The sequence below is a fragment of the Crinia signifera genome, chromosome 2, assembly GCF_055691185.1.
Source record: "Crinia signifera chromosome 2, ASM5569118v1, whole genome shotgun sequence".
NCBI lineage: Eukaryota > Metazoa > Chordata > Amphibia > Anura > Myobatrachidae > Crinia > Crinia signifera.
The window spans coordinates 132700140-132726892 of NC_139218.1; the positions used below are offsets into that span (position 1 = coordinate 132700140).

General features: G+C 42.7%; 1 protein-coding gene and 1 long non-coding RNA gene across 3 annotated transcripts in view; one reads left to right on the forward strand and one right to left on the reverse strand.

Moving 5' to 3' along the window:
* The window catches only part of PLXNA2 (plexin A2), a 308762-nt gene that overhangs the window by 272363 nt on the left and 9646 nt on the right, over nucleotides 1-26753 (forward strand). Inside the window, exons 21-28 of the mRNA XM_083172831.1 lie at nucleotides 2638-2780; nucleotides 3710-3978; nucleotides 14190-14256; nucleotides 15776-15922; nucleotides 16067-16226; nucleotides 16468-16571; nucleotides 20824-20923; nucleotides 25858-26048. Of these exons, the coding sequence (XP_083028957.1) occupies nucleotides 2638-2780; nucleotides 3710-3978; nucleotides 14190-14256; nucleotides 15776-15922; nucleotides 16067-16226; nucleotides 16468-16571; nucleotides 20824-20923; nucleotides 25858-26048 (1181 nt within the window). The remainder of the gene's footprint in view (nucleotides 1-2637; nucleotides 2781-3709; nucleotides 3979-14189; nucleotides 14257-15775; nucleotides 15923-16066; nucleotides 16227-16467; nucleotides 16572-20823; nucleotides 20924-25857; nucleotides 26049-26753) is intronic.
* LOC146060042 (uncharacterized) overlaps nucleotides 21749-26753 on the reverse strand; it is a 119125-nt gene continuing 114120 nt past the window's right edge. For both annotated transcript variants that reach the window (XR_014470360.1, XR_014470361.1), the window contains exon 3: nucleotides 21749-21882. This is a non-coding gene — a long non-coding RNA (uncharacterized LOC146060042). The remainder of the gene's footprint in view (nucleotides 21883-26753) is intronic.

The following is a 26753-nucleotide window of genomic DNA, read 5'->3' on the forward strand; positions in this document are numbered from 1 at the left end:
TGACATGGGTTTTTGAAGTTTTTTTTTTCATTTTTTGAATGTTTTCATATTCATTCTCATGTGTCGACATTGACACCAATGAAGTGCCACACTTATGTCAACATTTACATGTGTTGACCTTTCTGTGTTGATTTTTTCTTGTGGCGATTCGCGTCACACCCCCCCCACCGCCCCCGCAACCCCCACTCCCGCGATTCACGGCACACAAAAACCCCCCGCGATTCTCGGCACCCCACCCCGTGACCCCCCCTCCCGTGATTCACGGCACACCCCCCGCGACCCCCCCTACCATGATTCGCCGCAACCCCCGCCCCCGTAACCCCCCTCCCGCGATTTGAGGCAACCCACCCCTCCCGCGATTCGCAGCATCCACCCCCCCACAACACCCCCTCCTGCAATTCGCGGCACCCCCCGCGACCCCCCCTCCTGCAATTCGCGGCACCCTCCGCGACCCCCCTCCCGCGATTCGCGGACACCTAAGTTGCAATACAGGGCATCTTTCATACAATTCTAACCATATTTCTCATATACAAACGTTCACAAATTAAGGGGGCGCAGCCCCTTACGACGGTGTGAAGAGCGCCCGTAGGGCGCGATGAATCACCTAGTATTTATATAATCAGGGCAATAACTTAGATGATGGAACATGTGCCACCGCACAGGGCACCACAAGGCAGGGGGCGCTGTTCTGCAGCACCTGTCAATGTTCTGCTTTGATCAATCACACTTGCAACTTTCATCCCCGGAATCACCTGGCCGCCCTCGTCTCAAGTACCTTCAAACACACACTCCTTTTTTGAAAGCACGCATTTTAAACGTCTCTCACACTTACAATACAGAAACAAATAGCTCCATGAGTAAGGTGTCTGACTGCAAGATGGCAGGTCATGGGTTTGACTCCGGAGTATGATGGTATACGGACTGATCATAGAATGACTCTAGGTTGACAGTCATAAGGTCGACCACTATTGGTGAACAGTCAAAAGGTCGACAGGGTCTAAAGGTCGACAGTCAAAAGGTCGACAAGATTTAAAGGTCGACAGACAATAAGTCAACATGGTCTAAAGGTCGACAGTCAAAAGGTCAACAGGGTTTAAAGGTTGACATGGCCAAAAGGTCGACGTGAAAAGGGTTAACGTGCATATTTTCTTACTACATTTTGAGCCGACAGGCGGTATTTCATGCCCTACCATCCACTAGGGCGTGGAGGGAGAATAAAATAGTGTGCCGAGCGCAGCGAGTCACCGAGCCCAAAGCATGGGGAGCGCAGCGGTACACTTAGACAGTGTCCATGTCGACCTATGTCGATAGACACCCTTAAAACAATAAAAACTCCTGTCGACCTTTTTTCATGTCGATCTTTTGACCATGTCGACCTTTTGACCTTTTCAATGCCACCTTTGGACCCTGTCGACTTTTTCAATGTCGACCTTTGGACCCTGGTGACCTTTTGACCCTGTGAGACCTTGTGACTGCCGACCATTAGTGGTTGCCCATATGATTGTAGACCTAGACACTGTAGATGTTTTAAAATTTATACCATAACCAGTATGACAGGATTTTGAAACCTGTGCTTTAAATAAAAAGAAAGCTCTCAAATTTAGTCCATAAATGATGGTATAGGAAGATTGGTGTCCAAATAAAAAATTTTTGGGGAGTGTTCAGTAAGTATGGGGGGATGCTTTTTCTGGCCCAGGGCACCAAAATGTCTAGTTACGACTCTGACTATAATATATTTCTTTTAACTGACGGGTTAATCCTGACTTGCTCATGGCATAAGTTGTTCAGTATGTGCCCTCATCTGTGCTTTAGAGATAACTGACATTTTTCATTTTTATGAGGGTTGTGCTTCTGTCAGTTGCCACATTTTTAAGTCACACAGGATTGTTTGTTGGCTTATATCTCTTAGATAACAAAAATGTAATGTACAGAATGCAAATTAGTTGGCTCTTACACATTGTTATTTCCAGTGATGTCACAACAAGATAACTGATATTCTGAGCGTTGTTATGATATTTCCAGCATCTGACTATGCAGAAGGTACTAACATGCCCCAGCACAGCCAATGCTTCCAAGACATTGGGGGTCATTCAGACCCGTTCGCCAATCTGAGTATTCTTGGCCCCCCGAAAATGCAGGTGTTCCCCAGCCATTTGGGGAGGGAGGCGCGATGACATCATCAGCACCCTCCTTCTCCCCATGGCCTTCTCAATGCTAAGTCCTGGCTTACTCAGGGGCAGATTTATTAAGCTTGGAGAAGAGATAAACTGGAGATAAAGCGGAGAAAAGATAAAAGGAAATAAAGCACCAGCCAATCAACTCCAACTGTCTTTTTCAAACACAGCTGATTGGCTGGTGCTTTATCTCCTTTTACCTTTTCTCCGCTTTATCTCCAGTTTATCTCTTCTCCAAGCTTAATAAATCTGCCCCTCAGAGCTGTGATCATACGATGGTGAATGATTTCCCCCTGTGCACGGCTGAGTATGCATTAGCAACCATACACAGGGGCGGGTGGCTACGAACACTCGCAGTCCAGCGAGCAGGTCTGAATCGGGCCCTTTGTTGGCTTTATTGTAGTCCATTTAATGCATGTTATATGTGCAAATACCCTACATTAATTATTTGCCATCATTTTAGCATTTGCAGAGCTGCAGACTGATATCAATGAATTAACCAGCGATTTGGATCGCTCTGGAATCCCTTACTTGGATTATCGTACCTATGCCATGCGAGTGCTCTTCCCTGGGATAGAAGATCACCCTGTGCTACGGGAACTGGAGGTCAGTACTGACTACTATAAGAAGCAAACCTCTGTGTGTCACATGGGAGAGCTGGGAATAAATTAAAGTCCAATACTGGTCATTTAAATAAAATCTGCACATTGCAACTTTCCCAATTTGGCCAAATTAACTAATTATGTACATGTCTGCTGCATGAGAAATAGAAATACGTTTTTGGAAACCATTTTCAATGTTGAAACAACATAAAGCTGAGCTGAGTTTGCCTTTGGATGGCCAATGGTCATAGTCATGGCTCCTCTGCTGCCGTGTCGGTAATCTGTGTCAGTTACTAGGCAGCCCGGCAGCACAGGAGTTAGCGTATTTCAGTCAGCAGCTCTGTGGCTACCAGTGCAGGCTGTTTCCTGTTAACTCCCTGTCTCTGAACAGCTATGGGTCATTGACCCGCAGTGATGGACTGCAGCCGAGCTAGGAGTCAGTGCAAAGATGCCGGTAATGAATTCCAGGGAAGGTAATGGCCTTATATTAAATCTGTCTCAAGGGAGGCAGAGATAAGAGGGGGCCAGGTATTCACATGGGAGCGGGAGGCTTGGTGGCAGCGCGGAGACCGTTTGGATTATGCATGAAGAAAATGTACAAGTAGCAGATTTATAAATGGCACTTCTATTGCGGCATGGCTGCCTAAAATGTCATAGGACTGCCCATAGTCTTTCTGTTGTAAAGGACAGCATTTTGGTGACTGTAGAATGCCACTTCGTAGCCACATTGCAATAATAATATTATTCCAAGTAAATATTTTTGCAAGCAAGAAAAATAGAATAATTATCATTTCTTGAATGACCCATTAACAAGTTGTCAAGCGTTTGTAGCGCAGACACCAAGCCAAGCCAGTGACCACAACTGACTTACGTTACACCATAGCAATGGTTAATAGTAATCACAGATTTAATATTCTCCCTTACATTTTGTAGGTGCAAGGCAATGGGCAGCTGAGTGTGGAGAAGGCACTGAAACTCTTTGCTCAGCTGATCAACAACAAGGTGTTTCTGCTGACTTTCATCCGCACCCTGGAGACGCAGCGTAGTTTCTCCATGCGTGACAGGGGAAACGTGGCCTCACTCATCATGACAGCCCTGCAAGGGAAGCTGGAATATGCCACAGATGTCTTGAAACAGCTGCTTTCCGACCTGATTGAGAAGAACTTAGAGAACAAGAATCACCCTAAGCTGCTGCTGCGCAGGTGAGTGATGAACGTGTGAGTCAGTAGGAAAGAACTGTGTATTTTTTCAGTTAAAAGGTCTTACAGGGTACACATTTAAAAATAAAAATCATATCCTTTGAATAATTATAGTTTGAATGGCAGTGTATTGTTCTTATACCCCTTTCACACTGGAAAGCGATTGCAAGCCGGGTCGCAAGCAAGGCAAAATCCCAGGTGCGACCCAGCTTACAAGCGTTTTCACACTAGCAGCCCGACCCAGCATAAAGCTGGACGGATGACATAATCGGGAGGCAGGGTGGAGCCTTTATATTGCAGCGAATGGAACGTATGTCCCGTCGACCAGGGTTACCCGATCGCACTGCCCCTGGACCCGCGAGCGTTCCAGCTCCAACCCTGGTCAAGACCCGGGTTGAAATTCTAGAACGCTGGTCCTGGGATAATCATTTGAGACTCTTTCACACTGACCAGTTTCCCGGGTTGTTGTGAGTTCATGTGCAATAATTTGGGAAATATTTGTCAGTGTTAAAGGGGTATTAGTTGCTTTATTTGCCTTATGAGAGAAAAAATATAGAATTCATGTCAGATGCGGAACTACCATTGGTGCAGCAGATGCAGTGCACTGTGGCCCCGAAGGACTAGGGGCCCACTGCTGTCCCTGTTACCCTCTTCCTGTCACCTACTGTTTTTCCCTGTCACCCACTGCTGTGTTACATATTGTGAAATTGTGCTGGAGTGGAGGAGGGGGCACCCAAAATGTATTTGTGCACCTGGCCCCACAACACACAAGTTCCGCTACTGCTTCATATAGTATTGTCAGCTCAGTTTGGTGTACAGCATTGATGAGCCTTATATATTACTTCTTGTACCTATGTACCAAAAGAGAACTGGGCGGGTAGCACTGAGTAATGATTGTTGTCCTGCTGCTAATAGAAGGAAGTGCAGAACATTGTGATTCCTTCCCTCAGCTTCATATAAGTACAAGTGTAGACGAGCACACACAGTGGCTGCAAGTTATATTAGTAAGAACTAATGTTGCATGAATTTGAACTGCAGTCATGTGTGAACAATCGTTATTATAATTGCCATTAGAACTAAGCAATTCGGTTTTAGACTCTTGGAAAAATATTACATCTCATACAGAGTTAACCGTTACAGCTCTTTCAGCATTGGGGGATTATTCTAGTTCAATCTTTCTGACAAAATCCTTCTTAGGTGGACAAAACCATGTGCACTGCAGGTGGGGCAGATGTTACTTGTGCAGAGAGAATTAGATTTGGGTGGGGTTTTACTTCAAAGTGAGATCTATATTGCAGTGTAAAAATAAAGCAGTCAGTATTTTTCCTGCACAGAAACAAAATAACTCACCCAAATCTAATTCTCTCTGCACATGTTACATCCCCCCCCCCCTGCAGTGCACATGGTTTTGTCCATCTAAGAAGGATTTTGTCAGAAAGAGTGAACTAGAATAAGGCCCATTGTCTCTGAAAATCTAATACATTGCAATTTGACTTTAATTAAAGACAAATATTTTCAGATCCCACCACTTCACTAATTTGCTTGGAGATGCAGTGAAAGCAGCTGAAGTATAAAGCTGAGATGTTAGGACCTAATGGATAGTGAGCACTGGGCCCTCTGATCATCAAATCGTTTCAGTCATTAAAGAGATTGCAGTTGTCTTTGCTGTGTGCTGTTTGGGATACGTTCATTGGGTCAACATGCTGGAAGGTCGACAGGGTCATTAGGTCAACAGTCAAAATGTCGACATGGGGTTTTTCGCAATTTTTTTACCGACAGGTGGTTTTTCATGGCCTACCATCCACCAGGGCGCTGTGGGAGAATAAAATAGTGTGCCGAGCATAGCGAGGCACCGTGCCCAAAGCATGGCGAGCGCAGTGAGTAATGCCAGGGGACGCGGTGCTACATTTCAGTGTCCATGTTGACTGTGTCGAAATGTGGGACAAAAAAAATGTGAAAAACCCCATGTCGACCTTTTAACTGTCGACCTTCCCCATGTTGACCTAATGCTTGTGTCGACCTAATGACTCTGTCGCCCTAATCCATGTCGACCTTCCTGCATGTCGACCTTAATGCATGTCGACCCAATGCTTGTCGACCATCATGCTGTCTACCCAATGATCCATACCCCAATGGTCTGCCAGGTGACGCAGTGACAGCCTTTTGGGGTATGGCAGCATGACTCAGCTTCTGGAGAGCAGCCTGTGACAAGCAGTGTAAGCGTCAAAGAGGTCAAAATGACAGGCTGCTTACCATTGTCACCTGTACCCTTCACTGCCAGAAAAAGCAGCAATGCTTGCATTATAAAAGTACTACTTCTTGTGCATTGTTTTTATGGTTAAGTGGTTCAGTGGCTCATTTTCATAATAGATTGCTGGCACCACCCTAATCTGGGAAGGTAATTTAATAGAGTCTTAGGTGGCCATACACTAGTGCAATTTCTTGCAGCAGCGTATAGCCATCAGATCCCCCTTGAGTTGTCTTTTTACATGTGATGTATCGCACGCGACCCCGTTCCCCGCCACTGGGAGGGGGACCAAGTGCAGGTAGGTCTGACCTCCGACAATGTGCACTGGACATTGGATTCGCTTCGATGTCAAACACATGCAATTTTGGCCCCGATTGCATAAGTTTATGGGGCCTTTAGACTGCCGTTTTAGGGAACAGGATAAAAGTAGTTGTACTAAAAGCATGTGACCTCGCACACCCCTTCCATGTTCTAACCTTAGTCTTTACAATCAGACCACACATTTTTTTCTGTAAAGCGCAACGGAATATGCTGCGTTATATAAGAAATTATTGATTAATAAATAAAGAAATTGTAACCTCCCAAATGCATCCAGAACTGTATGTATTGTGCATTTAATGCGAATGTTGTGCCTAAAGCCCCGTACACACGGGGGAGATATATTACTCAGCCATATATTGCTGCAGAGGTAATCAGCTGGTCGCAAGAGCAAGCTCCTGCGACCAGCAATTAGAATGGGGCTGAAAACGGGAGCGCACACCCGGCGATTTATATTTCCAGCGATTTCAGCCCCTATCGCCCCCGTGTGTACACAGCTTTAGATGTGTCGGCGGGAGATATTCCTCCCATATTTATTTTATACCCTGGAGATGTGTACAGTAAGCTACCCAGGGCCGGCGCCACCACTAGGCAAATCTAGGCATTTGCCTAGGGCGCCGGCCACTGGAGGGCGGTATTTCGCCCCCCTTGCCGCCCGGGTACCTGTCCTGCAGCGCTGTGCGTATATAAAGCTGGCGGCAGCGGGGGGTCCCTGCAGTCAATAAGAAATAACTAGCGCTATCTGCCGGGCTATGCGGAAGCGCTTCTGTTTTGGCAACACTGGCCGCACGCTGATTGGCTGAGATTCAGCCAATCAGCATGCGCCGTGCGGCCAGTGTTTCCAAAACAGAAACGCTTCCGCATAGACCAGCGGATAGCGCTCGTTATTTCTTATTGACTGCAGGGACCCCTCGCTGCTGCCGCCACCAGCTTTACAGTGCTGCAGGACAGGTACCTGAGCGGCAGACACCGGGGCGCCCCCACCCCGACTTGCCTGGGGCGCTCCGGTGCCTTGCACCGGCCCTGAAGCTACCAGATCTATTACGTTACTAACCAAGAGCCATGTCTAGATCACGGACAGCATCGGTGCACAGTATAACAAATCATGTTCCAGCACAAAAGGCGAGAGGGCAGGGAGGACATACCTTTGGAACTGAATAGAGCCTTTAACACTTTGTCTCCACAGAATAAGATTGCATCTATCGATGACCTTTGTCAAAGTCACCACAAATAACACCTATGCCCACACCATTACAATTCCGAGCTGAGCGCATGTAACCTGCATCCAGACAGTGAGAGGCACAGGATAAAAATCTATTATAATCAATAACAACATACAGTATCACACGTATGGATAAACATATCCGTGCACTTATCATGTCTGCTTATTGCAGTATCATCTGTTCTATCTCCCGGGAAGGCAGTGCACATGTCTTTTCCTCTGTACCTATGTGCCCAGATGCTGGAGCCAGCGTATCTGCTGTAGAAAGTGAGGGGTCCATCTCCCGTGGGCTTGCAGATTTGGCAATAAAATATTGTACAAATGGTCTAGAAATGAGAGATTGACATATTGCTTTATGTTGTATAGTATTTTTTTTGGCTCCTTGTTACACTACCACATGTGTTCAATTCTCTTATTACTGTAGCAAATGCGATGAATGCAGCAGAGCAACATATGAGGGCAAAGAAGGTTGTATCATGCAAGATGCCGCCATATTTTTCTGTAATTTAATTGACCAATAAAACTTGGATTCCTGCTCACTGTCTTGGTTTGGAGCATTGCTGAATCCTGCAGAAGTCTCCATTCTGCTGATAGTTTTGCAGTTCCCTGCACCACCCTCTATAAATTCCCATATATATATATATATATATATATATATATATATATATATATATATATATATATATATATATATATATATATATATAGTATATACAGTACATCCAGCTGTACTCCGGCATGCAGCAGGAGATGTCTGGCACATGTGAGCCACCAGTTCCAAACACAGAAAACTCTACAGTTTCCATTGACTGTGCAAAGAAGGAATACATCAAATGAGTGCTAATGATGTGGATCAAAATGCCTTGTTAATAAAAGCGTTCTGAGATGTTTTGGTAGTTGGATGTACTAAAGGAAAAATTCTGCCATTTCCGCAACACCCATATATTACAAGTTGTAGAATGTAATGAATTCCCAATCTTATATGTGCTCGGTAATGGAGGTTTTAGCTGGCATTACCCTATAGAAGCCAATGGGCTTCTCAACAAATTTTTCCTTGAAGGGTATCCAATTGGAACCCCCCTTGTAACACTCTGCATGTGTGCAGAATGACTCCCAGGTTCGAAACCCAGAATACTAATGATCTCAATGAACAGCTCTTACAATGAGAACTGTCCTTTGTCGTCATAACTGCATTTCGTGTACATACCTCGAAAGGATCGGTTCCTAATAAAGCACCTTTGGGATATGGTGCAATAGGAGATGTGCAGCATGGACATGTTGGATGACAAATTTGCATCAACTGTGTAATGTTATTATGGGCCTTATTCTAGTTCACTCTTTCTGACAAAATCCTTCTTAGATGGACAAAACCATGTGCACTGCAGGTGGGGCAGATGTTACTTGTGCAGAGAGAATTAGATTTGGATGGGGTTTTACTTCAAAGTGAGATCTATATTGCAGTGTAAAAATAAAGCAGCCAGTATTTACCCTGCACAGAAACAAAATAACTCACCCAAATCTAATTCTCTCTGCACATTTTGCATCTGCTCCCCTGCAGTGCACATGGTTGTGTCCATCTAAGAAGGATTTTGTCAGAAAGAGTGAACTAGAATAAGGCCCTATGTCACCATGGACCAGAATCTATGAGTAATGTTTGCAGTACTTTGTTGAATATACAGATGGCGCCGGGCTCATCTTTCCAGGGGATGGCGATGGCGACGCCATTCGCCATTCCCTGCTCCGGCGCCATCTGTGTGTCGGAAGGGGACGCGCGCGCACGAGGTGTGCGCGCGTCCCCTTCCGACGGTGCTGCCGTCCTCGTCCGACGGGCGCCCGGTGCCCACACCGGGCGCCCGCACCCCCCCACAGCCGCTTCGGGTCCCCTCGGGTCCCCCCAGCCCCCCTCGAGCGGGAGGCGGACAGTATTGCGTCCGCCTCGCCCGCCGGCCGCCCGGATACTGAGACGCACGTGCGTGGGGGACGCACGCGCGTCTCAGTCAGATGGCGCGCCGTGCTGCTGGCGGATCGCCAGCGGCATGCTGCTGGCGATTCGCCAGCAAGCATAAGGCCTGCCCCATCTGTATGTCACAAAGGATTCAGGCTGATCTGGAGGCAAAGGGGTATATATTTTAAATGTACAGTGTAAGCCTTTGAGAGTGATAAAATGGAGAAAGATTAAGTACCAGCCAATCGGCTCCTAGTAAGAATTTCAAACATAGGGGCAGATGTATTAAGCTTTAACAAGAGATAAATCCAACGGTGATAAGGAGAGATAAACGCCCAGCCAATCACCTGCCAACTGCCATGTTACAGGCTGTGTTTGAAAAAAGTCAGTAAGGAGCTGATTGGCTGGATGTTTATCTCTCCTTATCACCCTTGCATTTATCTCTTGTTAAGGCTTAATACATCTGCCCCACAGTCTGTAACATAACAGAAGCTGATTGGCTGGTACTTTAGTAGATCTTCCCTCTCTCTATCACTTTAAGCTTGGGTGAGTTGATTGTTTCCCTTGATGACAGGGATAGAAAGCGAGTTGATGCTAAACTAAAATTTCGAGTGTACATATTGCCACCATAAGTTGTAGCTCTGCAACAGCTGGAATGCTACCAATTGCGTGACTCCACTCTTTGCCAAAACTTTGCTTTTGGTTTTATACCTGGTAGACTGGTTTTAAGTTAATCCTATCATAGTTGGTGGCCATTTTTAATTGGCTCACCTTTGCCCCCCGCTTATGTAAAAGCTTGCCCTTAAGCGCAGGTTCCGATTTCAAATACAACAAGTGTGGTTTTGTGCACAGGAAATTGCAGTTGATTCTTGTGCGTCCGTTAACACAGAAACTGTCCCGCAAGACACAATAATGGAATCCTTGTTAATTTCCCCCGGGAATTGTGGGAGAGAGAAGAGGAGAGAGGAGGGGGAGACTCTGCTTCCACTGCCAGCACTTAATATTAGTTCATCACTCCTACTGAGCGGGCTAAAAATAGGCATAGAATCAGGGATATTAACCCATGTACTGAACACTTATTATTTCAGCCTCATATGTTTAACCTGTTCAGCACCAGGGGATGTACTGTAACACTTGAATGGTAAATATCCTTGTTTACAATGTCAGTAAAATGACAGAAAGTAATCAATGTCTAAATGTGTTTCTAGAGGAGAAAGGCAGAAGAACTGTAGGGAGTTCCGCAAACCGCTGTCTAACCAGAGCTAGTATTAACTAAAATAATCAGGATCAGTCAATGCGTGCAGCTAGGCAGTGTCCAATACTTATTCTCTGTCATTTTACTTAAGTCCATATCCTAATCAAATCATGTCCCTCGTCTTCTCGCTGCCGCACCATTAATAAGAAATGTTTCCAATGACGTCTGTAATGCTGAGATATCGGATTGTGGGGGAAATAAAGAGATGGATTAACCCTGTGATGGCCAGTGAGATCTGCAGCAGCGCATTAATGCAAAGGCTCAAACGGTTGCCGCACCCTAGAGGCCTCGCAGCAAGGACACATCCATTATTTTTGGGAAACTGTAAATATTAATGCGGAGCAGGAAAGATCAGCCATAGCCTAAGGGAGAATACACAGTAAGGGGAAAGAGAGATAGAATAAAAATCCGGAGCTGTATTCCGGCAATTTAATTACATGCTTGGTTGTTTCAAAATGAAATTTGTTTGGTGACGGGATACGGAGGCAGACGGATTCCTTGAATAAGGTGGTGGGGTGAGGTCCTCAGAGGGTGGGAAAAGACAAGGCATGAAAGGGGATGCTGAAGCTGGCGTGCGTGATCAGGAGGAATAAACAGCACAGGGTTACAAGGGTAAGGCAGGTGGTGTACAACCAAATGCCACTTCCGAGTAGGCATTTATTATATTGTGATACAATGTCATTATCACGTATAATAAGGGGTGTCCAGCTTTCTTTTTTATTATCTATTTGTTCTACACTCACATTATGCATGATTTCACTGTCAAGAGAATGATAAACTGATTGAGAAATGTATTACAGAACATGTTCCAAGACCACCTGTATTATTCTTACTAAACTAATATTTCCCCCAGAGACTGGGCACAAGCTTTACAAATCAGGCCGTTTGCATGAAATTTATGTGCTGTAGAGCTAGGGAGCGTGGAAATAAAATGCTGAAATGGCTGAGACTTTGCAGTAATTAGTTGTTTACAATATAGAAGCTTAGCTGGTATTTGCAGGAGATATTCCTGACAGTATGCAAAGCATGCACCATATTACATTTCATTCCTGATCATTTTAATATTACGTATTGAAAGTCTGGAACTCAGCTTTTGCTGATGTGGGTGGCATTTCCTATCAGCCAGCAGCCCTTTCCAACTATTGGTTCTCCAACATATTGTAATGTTTTTTGTTTTTTTCCTAGCAATAGTTATATATATTTTGTTACATTAAGAACAGAACCAGTACTAGCTGGGCAGCAATACACTGTGCAGTAACATGGATCAGGACTTTTATCGCACATACATGTCTATCATGGCTAAATCTATAACCTCCCAGCATTCATTTAGGATTCCTGACGCTCGTTTCCAGTCCCAGTGAGTGTGACCGTACACACTTATTATTTCCGATGTCATATACAGTTACAGGAAATAGATCTAGCTTGATCTATTATTATGCTGGACATAGAGGTAAATTCATTTAACTGCATTAAACTACTGCACCTAATTGATCCCCGGGGTATAATTCAATTACCCTCAATAGCTGGCCTTAGTGAGGATATTGGCCCTTATTCTGGTTGACACACAAAGATGTGAATTCCCCCCCCCCCCCCCCCCCCCCCAAACCCTCGCAGGCATACGAATGGATCATAATGGAGGGATGATAATGGATGATAATCCAGTTGCGACCATGTGGGGGACCAATTGTATCTGAATAACTCATTGTTTTACCTGTCTGGAGGCAGGAGAAAGAAAATATTTAGAATAGAATTCAATAAGTGCTGTGAGTTATCCCAGATCCTTTATGATCTGGCATGATAGCGGGTAAAATGTACTGAGAAAAAAGTGGGATTGAATTAAATTGACCCCAAAAAAAAAAATCAGGCGAAAAAAAAATTTGGCTGTGATCAGGTGACCTCCCCCGCCAAAGTAACAATTTTTACAAAAATGTTCTTTTAAATCTTTCATTGTTTAAGAAATGAATTCACTGTCATTAATGAATGCATTTCTTATGCTGGCAAAAGCTAAAATGTATAAGATATCGCTGCCCCTATTCCAGAGGCTGAACACCCCGTGGGGTGTGTTTCTGTTCCTGTAAGATGAGAAAAGAAATGCAATAATTATGGCTGCTGTGCAGGGAAGAATATAAAAAAGCAGAGATTTGTTGTAATAATCTCTGGGGTTTTGAAAATCGCGGAGCTCAGAAAAAATTACAGACGTTTTTTGAAAGGCAGATTTGTTCATCCTTTTGTAAAGCTTAACATGAAGTGAGAACGGCTTGCACAGGATTAAAATCATGAGAAGAAGGACAAAGACCACTTATTGTATGTGTGGTAAGCTACCTTCCATGCAATGCGGTAGACAACACCAGCTTCGTTCTTTTATACAGTGTAGTGATCTTCTCAGGGAGGGTGATGAAGTAAATACTGTACTGTAGCTTACACTCTGACATGGCAATAAACATGGGGACTTCTATAAAATCAAGGGTCTCTTCATAATTAGGGCTAGATTCTTTAAACTTCAAAAGTGATAAAAGGGAGAGTGGTAAACAGCCAGCCAATCAGCTCCTACCTGCCATGTCAAAAATGTCAGAGAGGAGCTGATTGGCTGGCTTTTTATCACTCTCCATTTTATCACTTTTGAAGCTTAGGCCCTTAATACTGTACCTAAATAATTGCATCCACAATTCATAGTTGTCCCCAAATTATTGCTACTAAAATTTCTGCTGCCTTTTCAAGGAAACATTAGCACACAATATAATTTGTTTCTAACCAACCCAATGTGCCGTAGACATTAGCCAACAGGTACAGTATCTTGTGCGTTTCATACTCCCCCCTCCCTTCCATCTCCAGCAGAACAGAACTTGGCAGCAGGCCACAAACACACTGTTATATAGTTTTTTTTTTAACTTTATAATAATAGTAAATGTACAAACAGCTTAGTGCTGCAGAGAAGCCGATAAGTTTAAATATTGTTTTTCTTCCATGTGAAAACAAAAATAAAGCAAATCACAATACATTTAATGTCACAAATCATCTTTGAAACTGTAGCATATAAATAAAATAGGTTTGTGTAAACAGACTTTCTCTTGCATTCATAGACACATGAACAAAAGCTTGGCAGACTTTCAGATGTAACAGAAACATTAAAACTCGCAGTAATAACAATGGTGCATTTAAAGGTTAGAGCGGCAGACCTGTGTAGTGCGACACAGCACATTGTAATCCTGCTGTTTTTCTACTGTAGGACCGAGTCTGTGGCAGAGAAGATGCTGACTAACTGGTTCGCTTTCCTTCTACATAAGTTCCTTAAGGTATGATAATATCCAGTGTATTGGTTTCTGTTTATTTTAAAACTTGATATTTGTCATAGGCACCAAAACACACATTACAGAAAAAAGAAATGGGCACAACCCCACAAATAGCAAATATTAGGTCACTGAAAATAAGTATTACATATATAACTTCTGAAATTGGGATGTGCCATATATAGTGCACAGTACGGACAGTGTAATGGTTAGCATTACTGCCTCACCGCACTGAGGTCATGGGTTTGACTTCCGCCATGGCCCTAACTGTTTGTATAGTCTCCTTGTGCTAGCATGGGTTTACTCCGGGTACTACAGTTTCCTCCCACAATTCCAAAAATTTACGGGTAGGTTAATTGGCTCCTAACAAAATGAACCCTAGAATGTCTGTGTGTGTGTGTGTACATGTGGTAGGGAATATAGATTGTAAGCTCCACGGGGAATAATGTGAATGTTCAAATATTCTCTGTAAAGCACTGCGGAATATGCAACATTTATATACTTGCCTGGGTGCTCGCTCGGACGAGTTTACCATCAATAGTTAAAGTTGAACGAATAGGCGTCACTCTGGGACTCCTTTAAAATGCAAAAGGCTGTGCTTTATTGTGTCAATGGCATTTTGGGCAAAGCCCGTCTTCAGGACATATGACATACCGTATGTATGTCCTGAAGACCGGCTTTGTCCGAAACACCGTCGACACAATATAGCACAGCCATTTTGCACTTTAAAGGAGTAAAACACTATGAAGTAACGGAGCACAACAACATGTGAACAGTACATGGATATAATTGATCACCAAATACTGGCTAACATGGCACTGTTCATCTTTTATGTTTGATATTTAATTCACCCCAGCCAAACACTCAACACTGCACCTGCTATTGTAATACTAAATGATAATCTGAATAGAACTGTGCCTCTAATTAAGAAGAATTTAAGCACAATTATATAATTATTGATTTATTTATTTATTGATCACTGAAAATGTAAAGCTAGTTTTCAATTACTTTATTTTTTATTCACTTCAGTATAGTATATGGTATCATCCATTCTATGGGCAATTTTACTACAGACTAACTGTTACAGGACACAGATAAAACACATGTGGCCAAATGTAATAGCCTCTGAGTTTAACTGCTGAAATCTGAGAATTTTTTTTAAGGAGCAATCAAGGTGTGGTTTTGCCTTGTAATTGAATGCTCGTTTAAAAAAGCCTCTCCTTTGGCGGGCATCCCGCACTGCCGCCAAACTCAGAGGCTATTAAATTTGGCCACTGGTGACTAAGGGGTAGAAGCAATGGTAAGGGAGGAGAAGTTATAAAGTTCCTGGTACTTTATCACCGGCCAATTAGCTCCTGACTGTTAAGTTACAGGCTGGGTTTAAAAAGGAATAGTCAGAAGCTGATTGGCTGGTGATAAAGCACCAGGCATTTTATCACTTCTCCTCCCTTATCACTGCATCTACCCCTAAATACAGATTCGCTCAGTCCACAATCAGTCACAGTTTTTCTAACGGTTTTCACAGGAGTGCGCTGGGGAGCCCCTTTTCATGCTACACTGCGCTATTAAGCAACAGATGGAGAAAGGACCTATAGATTCAATCACTGGAGAAGCCCGCTATTCACTGAGTGAAGATAAATTGATCCGGCAGCAGATTGAATACAAAACACTGGTAAATATATCAGGTGCCCACAAGGGGGGTGTAGTAAAGTTATGTGGCATGTTGAAATTCTGCCCTCGCTATTAATGTGTCATTTCCCAGTCGTTTGGGTCTCTCTCAGCCTTGTCTAAAGTGGCTTCCTTTCATTGTGTGCAGATCCTGAACTGTGTCAACCCTGACAATGAAAACAGTCCAGAGATCCCGGTGAAGGCATTAAACTGTGATACTATTACTCAGGTCAAGGAAAAGATATTGGATGCTGTGTATAAGAATGTGCCATATTCTCAGAGGCCGAGAGCTGTAGACATGGACTTGGGTATGACAATTTATACTTTTATCTGTTCCACCGTTCTAATCTTCTGGTAAAATGTGTATCTGAACAGTAATTTATTGTCAGTAGTGAAAGCTGGGATTCTGTAATTGGAATCTACCAATTTTGGCTTGTGTGGGAAGGTTATGCATGGCAAATCATATATTTTACTGTATACAAAGAGTTGCATCAGCATACAATATGTATATAATTTCTATTGAGCTTGGTGTACCTTATTCCCTGGCAGAGTGGAGACAAGGACGAATAGCAAGGGTCGTCTTGCAAGATGAAGACATCACAACTAAGATAGAAGGAGACTGGAAGAGGCTTAACACACTAATGCACTACCAGGTACATCATCTACAGTACATTAATATGAAGAATTGTGTTATATGCATTACTGGTATCCACACAAAAACTTAGTTCACAGACACTTTGGTGCTTTTCTACCTTCAGGGCCACCTCACCTTGTACGGTGATCCAGTAAACTCCCTGTTTGTCATAAACATTTGTTTTAAGGTCACTTGTGGCTATCATACTTAGGTGGAAATTTACTAAAGGAAATTTGTAAAAAAAATATGTGTATTTGTATCCAGAAATACACTTATTTTTGACATTTACTATCCCGAAAATACGGCAATTCGTATTCGTATTGATGTGCTATCAATTTAGTAAATTTCCCCCTTACTATCCCGAAAATACGGCAATTCGTATTCGTATTGATAGCACATCAATACGAATACGAATTGCCGTATTTTCGGGATAGTAAATGTCAAAAATAAGTGTATTTCTGGATACAAATACACCTTTTTTTTTTTACAAATTTTCTTTAGTAAATTTCCCCCACAGTCTCTTAAGGCCCCCTTACACCGTGGCGACTTCTCCCGTTGGAGATACCGTATGCGGCTCTCTTGCATGCGATATATTGCACGCAATCGCAACCAAGCCTGCCCAAGCAATCTAAGAGACTGCTTCTGCAGCAAGGGCGGCAACTCGCAGGCTCCGGTGCGATGCGCACGGGACCGCGCATTGCATCTGACCTGCTGTCATTCACCTGCAATTGGGGCTCTGATCTCCGCGATCGCAGGAAAGAGCCCAAATTGTTGTTAAATGGCCTTAAAGGTTTGATCTAAATGAAAAAACACATGACATACATTCCAAGGTTAATTTTCAAGCATACTTGCCGACACTCACACATCATGGGGACCATTCCCAGGCTCCTAGAAGAGTAGACAAGCAATATGGACCACACAGGAGCGCGCATCACAATCGCAAGGCAAAATAAAGTATGTTTTAAACTAAAAAGTAAAAATCGCATGTGAGAATTGCGTGTGTGGGCACCTTAAGTTGAACAAAGTGAATAACATAATTGAAGACAGTTTTCTGGGCAAATGACAAGACAGGAACTAGTGTAAGGGAAAGGGCAGCTGCAAATGGTGATCACCGAGAGAGAGGTAAATTAGTCCTGCTCTCTTAAAGGGATGGCATTTATTAGATATGTTAATCACATACACTGTTAAGTCATATAAATGGAAAGTTTTCATTTAAATGTTAGTTGTAAAGTTAAGTATCTTCATTTACGCACAATAAAACGTAACTACAATGGTAAATCAAAATTTCACTCAGTATGTATCATCCCTCCAAGGTATCCCTGTATCTCTGCCCATACCATAGCAGTTCAGTTAGTACATGTGTGCGTGATGCAGGAAAGTAGTTAGTACATGTGTGCGTGATGCAGGATAGTAGTACATGTGTGCGTGATGCAGGATAGTAGTTAGTACATGTGTGCGTGATGCAGGATAGTAGTTAGTACATGTGTGCATGAATAAGGATAGTGACGTGCGCGCGGCCAATGTGTGAGGAAGAGAGAAGAAGCGCTCCTTGTGCACAAAGATTACAACAAAATCTTTCATCAATGTACACAAAAGCTAAATAATAATTAGAAATAATTAGAATACATATTACATTTATTGTATAACCTTATTAATAACTCAATGCGTAAGGATAAACAAGAAACATGCCTTTGCACTAGAGTTCAGACACATGTAACCGCGAGCAGGGAGAACTATGTTCCGTAGGGTTCAGTGATTCCTGTTACTACTTTTTATCCCATGGTTATATAATTGGTCCACAGAGAATAGAACATGGACATACATACACCACATGCCTATACATTGCTGTATGTTAATGTCTAGACATTGTTAGTTGTCCTTAGAAATCTATACTAGACTGATATTTATATGGTAATGCACTGTGTGACTATATCTATACGGGTAGATAGCCTCGCAGTGCATTCCTTAGTTGTGAAAGGACACTGGTGAGTTTGCTGACATAGTGCATTGCTGTAGATGAGGATCAGCAGAAAGAAACCTCTGCATCAGGGCGTATCCGATACGCTAATTGTCAGGAAGATGAAGTTCTCATTTTCTGAGAGGATTGTTTTTGTTTTAGACTAATTCGCACAAAAAGAGCAATTTGCTATGCTACCTGTTAAATATCCAGTCATTGCCTGCAATGATACTTGAGCACAGTCATTACTCGTCTGGGCCACCCTTATTCAACCACACAGCCAACAAGAACAAAGCTTTGTCCACATGGCAGCATCTGCCCTTGTGTCGCTTCTACTAGTTATTTTTTAGTCAAGAACCTGATAAATAGAGGAGATGGGCCCTCAAAACAATGGGCCAACCGACGGTTTCACTAAAACCCCTGCGAGTCAGTTCAGCCCTGTAATCAAATCAAATGGCCAGATCACTTCCAGACCACCTGAGGACAGCGGTCATATGATAAGATAGTCAGATAGTCATCTCTTGTACCATTTAAGATGACACTTATTTGCAATCGGTTATTATTAAACATCAAACAATACTGGTCAGTTGTCTGATGTCAATGGCAGCATTGCAGCATCTTGAGCCTGCATTACTATTTTCTGAGTTGAATTATACAGGGCTAGTAAATAAATAGACCAAGCAGTGAGAATACTGTAACCTTGAATAAAAATGGAACAGTTATGTGGGAGAGTGGGGAACATAATGGGGCGATGTGAGGATTTTGGCAGAATATAAAATATGTATTTATTCATTCATTTATTTATATCTACAAGTGAGGACTTGCACAAGGAGGGCCTGGAACTGTTGTATAACACAGCATAATCCCTGGTAACAGAATGTATTATTTAGGGGGTTTCTCCTTTATGAATTTGTTATAAATTAATAATATGTAAGGAAGATAAAACGATTACTGTTTTTTGGGGGGAAGAGAATATAACACAATCTCGTTAGCGCTAATATTCATCTACAGTTTGACTTTTGTCTAATTAATCCTCCTGATGTAATGGAGGGACAGGTCATTTAAGCCTCTGAAAGATGGCTTTATTGCTTGTCCCGCTATAAATCACATTTTTATAAAGTTCATAAAACCGGTTAGAATAAAAAATGGTTTAATAAGAATGCTTTATGGTCCATAACATTATTATAGCTGCTTATTCTCTTTGTGCTTCAGCCTTAATGAAATCAGCTGCATTCTCCATAAGATAGGCTTGTAAATGAGAGAGGCTTAAATGTTCTTAATAAAAAATATAAAAAAAAGTGTTTTTCACATGTATTAGCCACGAACATAAAATATCTTTGAACACTACTTGTTTGGATTCTGGGCTGAGTTGGAAACACTCCTAGCACAAACATCGCTTTGTGTGAGGAAATGAGTCATGTTTTCAGAATATGCAAGATCTGATACTGTAATGTTGTGTTCCAAAAAAAAACCACCCTCCAACTTGTATCGCAAAAGACAATTAGGGCTACATTCCATAAGTAAAGGTTACGATCTTAGCACAAGGCATGGAAATGCTATTGTCCAAGGCCATTTTCCCATTTTCTATCAAAGTAGTTTCTTTAAATTCTTAGCTACAGTGCAGATGCAATGCTTTGGATCTCTTTTAAGCACTTACATAAACTTCATTTTGTAGAGTGTGAAATACTGTATAAAACAAATATAAAACAGATCATGTGGGCAGTAAATACATTGTGAGCAGTCACTAGGTCAGACCTGGCCTTATTCAGATCTGATCGCAGTACAAATTTGTTTGGAAAATGGGCAAAACCATGTGCACTGCAGGTGGGGCAGATTTAACATGTGCAGAGAGAGTTAGATTTGTGTGAGTTATTTTGTTTCTGTGCAGGGTAAATACTGGCTGCATTATATTTACACTGCAATTTAGATTTCAGTTTCAACACACCCCACTCAAATGTAACTCTCTCTGCACATGTTACATCTGCCCCCCCTGCAGTGCACATGGTTTTGCCCATTTTCCAAACAAATTTGTACTGCAATCAAACATGAAGCAGAGATGGGCAGGGAAGCACCCTGTCCCCACTCCCTGCCTCCCAGCTGAGTGGGAAGTGCAAGCGAGTGAGACGCTCATGCGTTAATTTAATTAATTAATTAATCAATTAACAAAATGCTAACAGAAGAGAGATGTAAATCAAATCAAAATTTGGTGTGTCCAAATTTAACACTTCTATTTTGGAAATTGTAATAGAAAGGTACAGTGTCATTCACAAGTAGGTAAAGCTTTATCATGACTATGTAAGTTTTTCTTGTACAGGTTTCAGATCGTTCGGTGGTGGCTCTTGTCCCCAAACAAACGTCATCATACAATATCCCAGCTTCTGCAAGCATTTCCCGGACCTCCATTAGCAGATACGGTGAGAACATGCTTTTCTACTAAATGATCAATATATTCACAAATGCAATAAAACAACATTCCTATATACAGTGAGAGATAGAATAAAAGAAATACAGTAGCATTAAAGAGATTCTATAATGCTTTGAAAATATGACATTACAGGAGAGATTCAATAAAGCACCTGGCAGTGGTGAGGCCAATAGCTGTGGAGGCATTGGCTAGTATTGGTGAGATTATTGGCAGGGGAGGCACTGGTGTCTATCGATAAGGTCAGTTGAAGGAGAGGCACTGGCTTTTATCAAGGAGTTTAACGACTGGGGAGGCACTAGCTAGTATTGGTGAGGTCAGTGGCTGGGGAGGCACTGGCTAGTATCAGGGAGTTTAACAACTGGGGAGGCACAACTGGGGAGGCACTAGTCAGTATCAGTGAGGTCAATGGCTGGGGAGGCACTGGCTAGTATTGGTGAGGTCAGTGGCTGGGTAGGCACTGGCTAGTATAACTAGATATACACACACATATGCTGTTTATAACAGCCCCACTTGCACAGACCTCCCCCCTCATAGATCACCGCTAAGCATAGATCCCCCACACACAGATCTCCATCTAGCACGGGAGATCCCCTCCTACACAGATCACCCCTAGCACAGAAAATACCCTTTAGCACAAAATACTTCAACCCACACACACAAACAGATCTCCCACTAGCATAGAATGTCCTCCACCCATTGCACAGAAGGTGCCCTTCCTGCATAGTGACAACATGTCAACTATTGGAGTCTACAGGGAAACCCCTTATCCCCTTACACAGATTCCTCTGCATATTCCATACTTGCTCATTGCTGCTGCTGCTGGTGTCTGAATACTCCTGGATTGATCACCTGATTGTCAGCGGTGTCCATCAGAGCTCAAGGCATGGCCTTCTCTGGCCCCATAGGCTTTTTTATGAAGTGCTGCTACACATACTGTAGTTCCAAATACTGTGTTATGGTAATAGATTATTTTTTGGTTACAATGGGCAAAGATTGGTAAAATAACATACGGCAGAGACACATCACAGGACCTCGCTCTTAATTTGGTCTCACCCTAATACACAGTTTTGAAACGTCTGCATAGGTGTCTCAGCATAATAAAATATGTTTTACAGTATGTACTGTAATGAGTTGATATATTTACTTGCAAAACAAGTAACAGACAATGGTTTTGGCTATGTGTTCTAATGTTTCCAACATCCCAAAAATTATTATAATCTGTTTAAATGCAAATACAGTATGTTCTCAAAGTCAACTTGAATCCCACTGGCAGCATGATATTTGCACACTTTGGGCCTTATTCTAGTTCTCTCTTTCTGACAAAATCCTTCTTAGATGGACAAAACCATGAGCACTGCAGGGGGGCAGATGTTACTTGTGCAGAGAGAGTTAGATTTGGGTGGGGGTTTACTTCAAAGTGAGATCTATATTGCAGTGTAAAAGTAAACAGACAGTATTTACCCTGCACAGAAACCCAATAACTCACCCAAATCTAATTCTCTCTGCACAAGTAACATCTGCCCCACCTGCAGAGCACATGGTTTTGTCCATCTAAGAAGGATTTGGTCAGAAAGAGTGAACTAGAATAAGGCCCTCTCCCCCCTCTTACAGTGTAGGACTGTTGCAATGCTAGATCAGTGAACACGCATAGCCAGTGTTTTATTTAATTTATCATTTCCACTAGTGATTCTCCATAAAGAATACTGGAGAGAAACCGTGGACATGACACAGGTCATGAACAAATCATATTGATATGTGAAAGGCTGTGGATACAAAGGTTCAGCGAATAAGCATCCAACGTAGAGGAGTGTTTCATCTTAAAGCAGAATGTAGCAGTCATTCCATACGGCAGATAGCACATTATATACCCAGGGTAGCTGTGTAGCTCAGTAATTCAGCCTTTTCCGCAGAGAAAATATTGCTGTCTTGGAAAATACAAACTACTCACGGTATAATACAATCAGCTGGGAATGTGAATAAAATGGAAATAAAGTAACAAATCAGAGCAATAACCTGCAGCCAGCTCTAGCACATATAGGGTTACTGTTCTCAGCAGCGATTCACAGGCGGCGTTTCTATGCTGATCACGGCACAAACAGCATAAATCTTCAGCCGCTAACCGTCTGCTAAGGTGGCAGCATCAGTAACATTTGTCTCTCTCATTCATTAACATGTAAATTATGAAAATTGGAGCAAACACGATTACGGTAGAAAGAAAAAGCATCACAACACATTATTGGAAATCCACAATACTGCTGATGGGTGATTTGCAGCACAACGCTCAGCGACAGACAGCATAAAAGCTGTATTTCTGGCTCCTGCTAGTCTCTGACATTAGGAGCCATATTAATGGTCACATAGGGATTGCGCATTGTTTTGGATTGATGGAGATGTGAATGGCTTGAATCTTCTCCTGACAGAAACACTAGTGTCTGTTCCATCTCTGTGTCCACCAGTGACTGTAGTGGCTTGTCTCGTCATGCTTCCTGCATCCCCTACTTAAACAGCATAATTGTATCTGCTTTAGCTGACAACAAAGACTATCTAAATTAAACCTCGGCTGCAGTCTTCTAATTTGACAGCATTTTTATTACTAAATAGTGCTTTCTTTGCTAAACTGGGATAAGTCTTTTGCTGTTTCCTTGGATAAACTGCAAAGAGACTTATGGTTCATTAGCACTGGCAGCTTTTGCTTGTGAGCCAAAGTCATTTCACTTTCCATACATAACCCTTACAAAGCTGCTTTACATATAAGAATGGCTGCGGAGAGAGCAAGTGACATGTGGCAGCTGTTGCAGAGCCCCATGTAAGCCGTAGCAATAAATAGCGCCTCCGCAGTCTAGGTTATTATTATTACATAAACGCAGTATACTCCTCAGCACTTTACATGTGGTGACAAACACAGCAATAAAACAAGACTGGGTATTAACAGACAAGGAGACAAAGAGGTAAGAGGACAATGCTGGCAAGCTTACAATCTGCAAGGAAATAGGATGCCTGCGGCCAGTGCTGTTACTCAGACATTTTGGTGCCTTGTGCCAGAAAGGAAATTGCCCCCCCCCCCCTATACAAAAAAAGGGATATTACACACTAAAGGTGTGCAAAATGTAAGGGCGAGGCTTCATGGGGAAGGGGCATGACCACATACAGTATTAGTACCAATTCTCATTACACCACACAGTAGTGTTCATTATTAACATTACACCACACAGTGCCACTTGTACACTTTCCACTGCAGCTACACAGTGGGGGTATTCTGGTTGAGTCGCATGGCAGCGAATTCAAAGCCTTGTGAGTCCACCAAACCCCACCTTGCGAATTGTGGGACGCCATCCCACCATTCACAGGGTGCGTACGTTCGCATAAACATCAATTCGCATGTCAGTGGGAACCTCCCACATCTTTCGCTGGTCATAGCGGAGCGCTATGCAAAGCCGTCCTGACAGCCAGTCATCTACTGGTATAACCAGCAGATAAACGGCTTTCCCCGGCGATGTTGCGGGAGTGCACAGCAGCGCTCATCTCAGGGCGGCTTTGAGCTGAAACCTCCTGTTTTGAGCGACTTTCAGCTCAAAGTCGCCCAGTCTGTATGGGCCTTAACTATCACTCATGCATAGGTAACTGAATGACAGGGGCTGCCGGACGGGGTCCCGACAGTCGGGATCCCGACAGTCATTAACCCGACGTCGGGATCCCGACTGTTAAAACACTGACGGCCGGGTTCCCGACGGCCGTCAGCTATTTTCCCTCGTGGGGGTCCACGACCCCCATAGAGGGAGAATAGAATAGGTGGTGAGCGTAGCTCGCCACTGTGCCCGCAAGGGGCTTTGTTGCGCTGGCCACGCTGTCTGAGACCAGGCAGTCGGGATCCCGACGTCGGGATAATGATTGTCGGGATCCCGACTGTCGTGAATCATACCACACCCATGACAGGTGCTCTAACCAATAGCATTCATTCAGATATTTTCTTTCCTCTTCTAAATGGTTACCCACCACGTCCAGGTAACCTCATCATAAGGTAAGGCGCTAACATTCAAGGAGTTCAAGTCTAGGGCGTGGGGCACCTCCAAATCCGCCAAGCTAAACCACCCCAAGACTTCACACTAGTGAAGGAAAAGAGTGTTAGATAAGTGAGAGGTATTACCTTCTAATAGAGGCTAGTTCAATATGCAGTCAAAAATGCCAGGGCCCTGGACGGCACACTCTAATGGGCCCCATACATCAGCAATCACAATTTATGGATTTTCAGATATTGGGATATTTTGGCCAGATAAATGGATTTTCAGATCTATCCGACTTTGCCCACACATTACAGTTTTTTTCAGTGATCGGCAGATTTTTCCATCTAAAGATTGCATCTTCATATCTGGAAATTGCCCCAATCGATTGTCATTTCAGCTGTTCATAATGTAAATAGATGAAGAAAACGAATTGGGAATGCCCACACATCTAAAAAAGATCTGCAGATAATACCAGATTATTAAACATGTTTAAAAACCTGATTAAGCAATCGATTGGCGATTGTGATTGGGATTGCCAAAAGACGGAGCCCACACATCTAAAATTAATTGTGGCAATCATCTCCATATCTGAAAATTGTCACAATTAATTGCTGATGTATGGGGCCCTTAACTATATGTAAAGATAGGTACTATCTTGCTGAGACTTCTAAATTGTAAAAGAAAAACTGATGGAATCGGATTGTTTGCCATTTCTACATCATCATTTCTTTTGTTTCTTCTTCACTAGTTTTTAGAAATACTTTTCTCCTGTGTGTTCACAATGTTCTAGCCCAGTTTATTGTATAAAATTAATCATATACATAAACCCTGTAACCTTGTACTGAAGAGTACACTATTATATTGCAGATGAATATGTATTATTCCAATGTCATAATGGTTATATTTTGTAATTCTTTTGCAGATTCCACATTTCGCTATACTGGCAGTCCCGATAGCCTCCGTTCTCGTGCTCCCATGATCACTCCAGATCTGGAGAGTGGTGTTAAAGTGTGGCACTTGGTTAAAAATCACGAACATGGAGATCAGAAAGAGGGTGATCGGGGGAGCAAGATGGTTTCTGAAATCTACTTGACACGGCTGCTAGCCACCAAGGTAAACAGACCTCAAAATAACACAGAGGGAGATAGCCTATTATCCCCGGTAAAACATTAGGAGCTGGAAAAATTCAAATTTTTGGCAGTTTTTTCCCCCATGTTTCACCAATATTTTCTTTATCTGGCTATGCTATTGGATTGCCAAAGAAAAAAAATCAAAACTTCTCCATTGGTCCACTTCTCCACTCTATTCACTAACTGATACATTTTCTCTCTCCAAGTGTCTTAAATCTGTATTACGATATCTTGTTGTGAGTACAGTTGGGAAAAATGAACAGAAATGTTAGAATAAATCCCAAAGCAGGACATACAGTAGGGAAGTAGGGATCTATTCATGAAACAGAAATAACAGTGGAAAAGTTTGCCAGTGGAGAAATGTCCAATCAGCTGCTACGCTTAATTTTATAGAATGCACTTGATAAATGTTACTTCAAAGCTGATTGGGTGCCATGGGCAACTTCAACAACTGTCTCACTTCTCAGCTCTTTTCACTGGTTCATTAATAGACCCCATTGTGTACTTTCGATATCATGGGCGAAATGCAATTTTTAGTAATGTACAATTTTTTTGTCAAAAATTGGTAAAATCACGTTTACTGAAAATCACAAATGTAGTAGTATGCAATTTGCAGTAAAAGTCACACGTTTTGCCGGGATCTAAAAATCGCACATTCAAAACCGCTTCCAGATTTTTCAAATTGCAA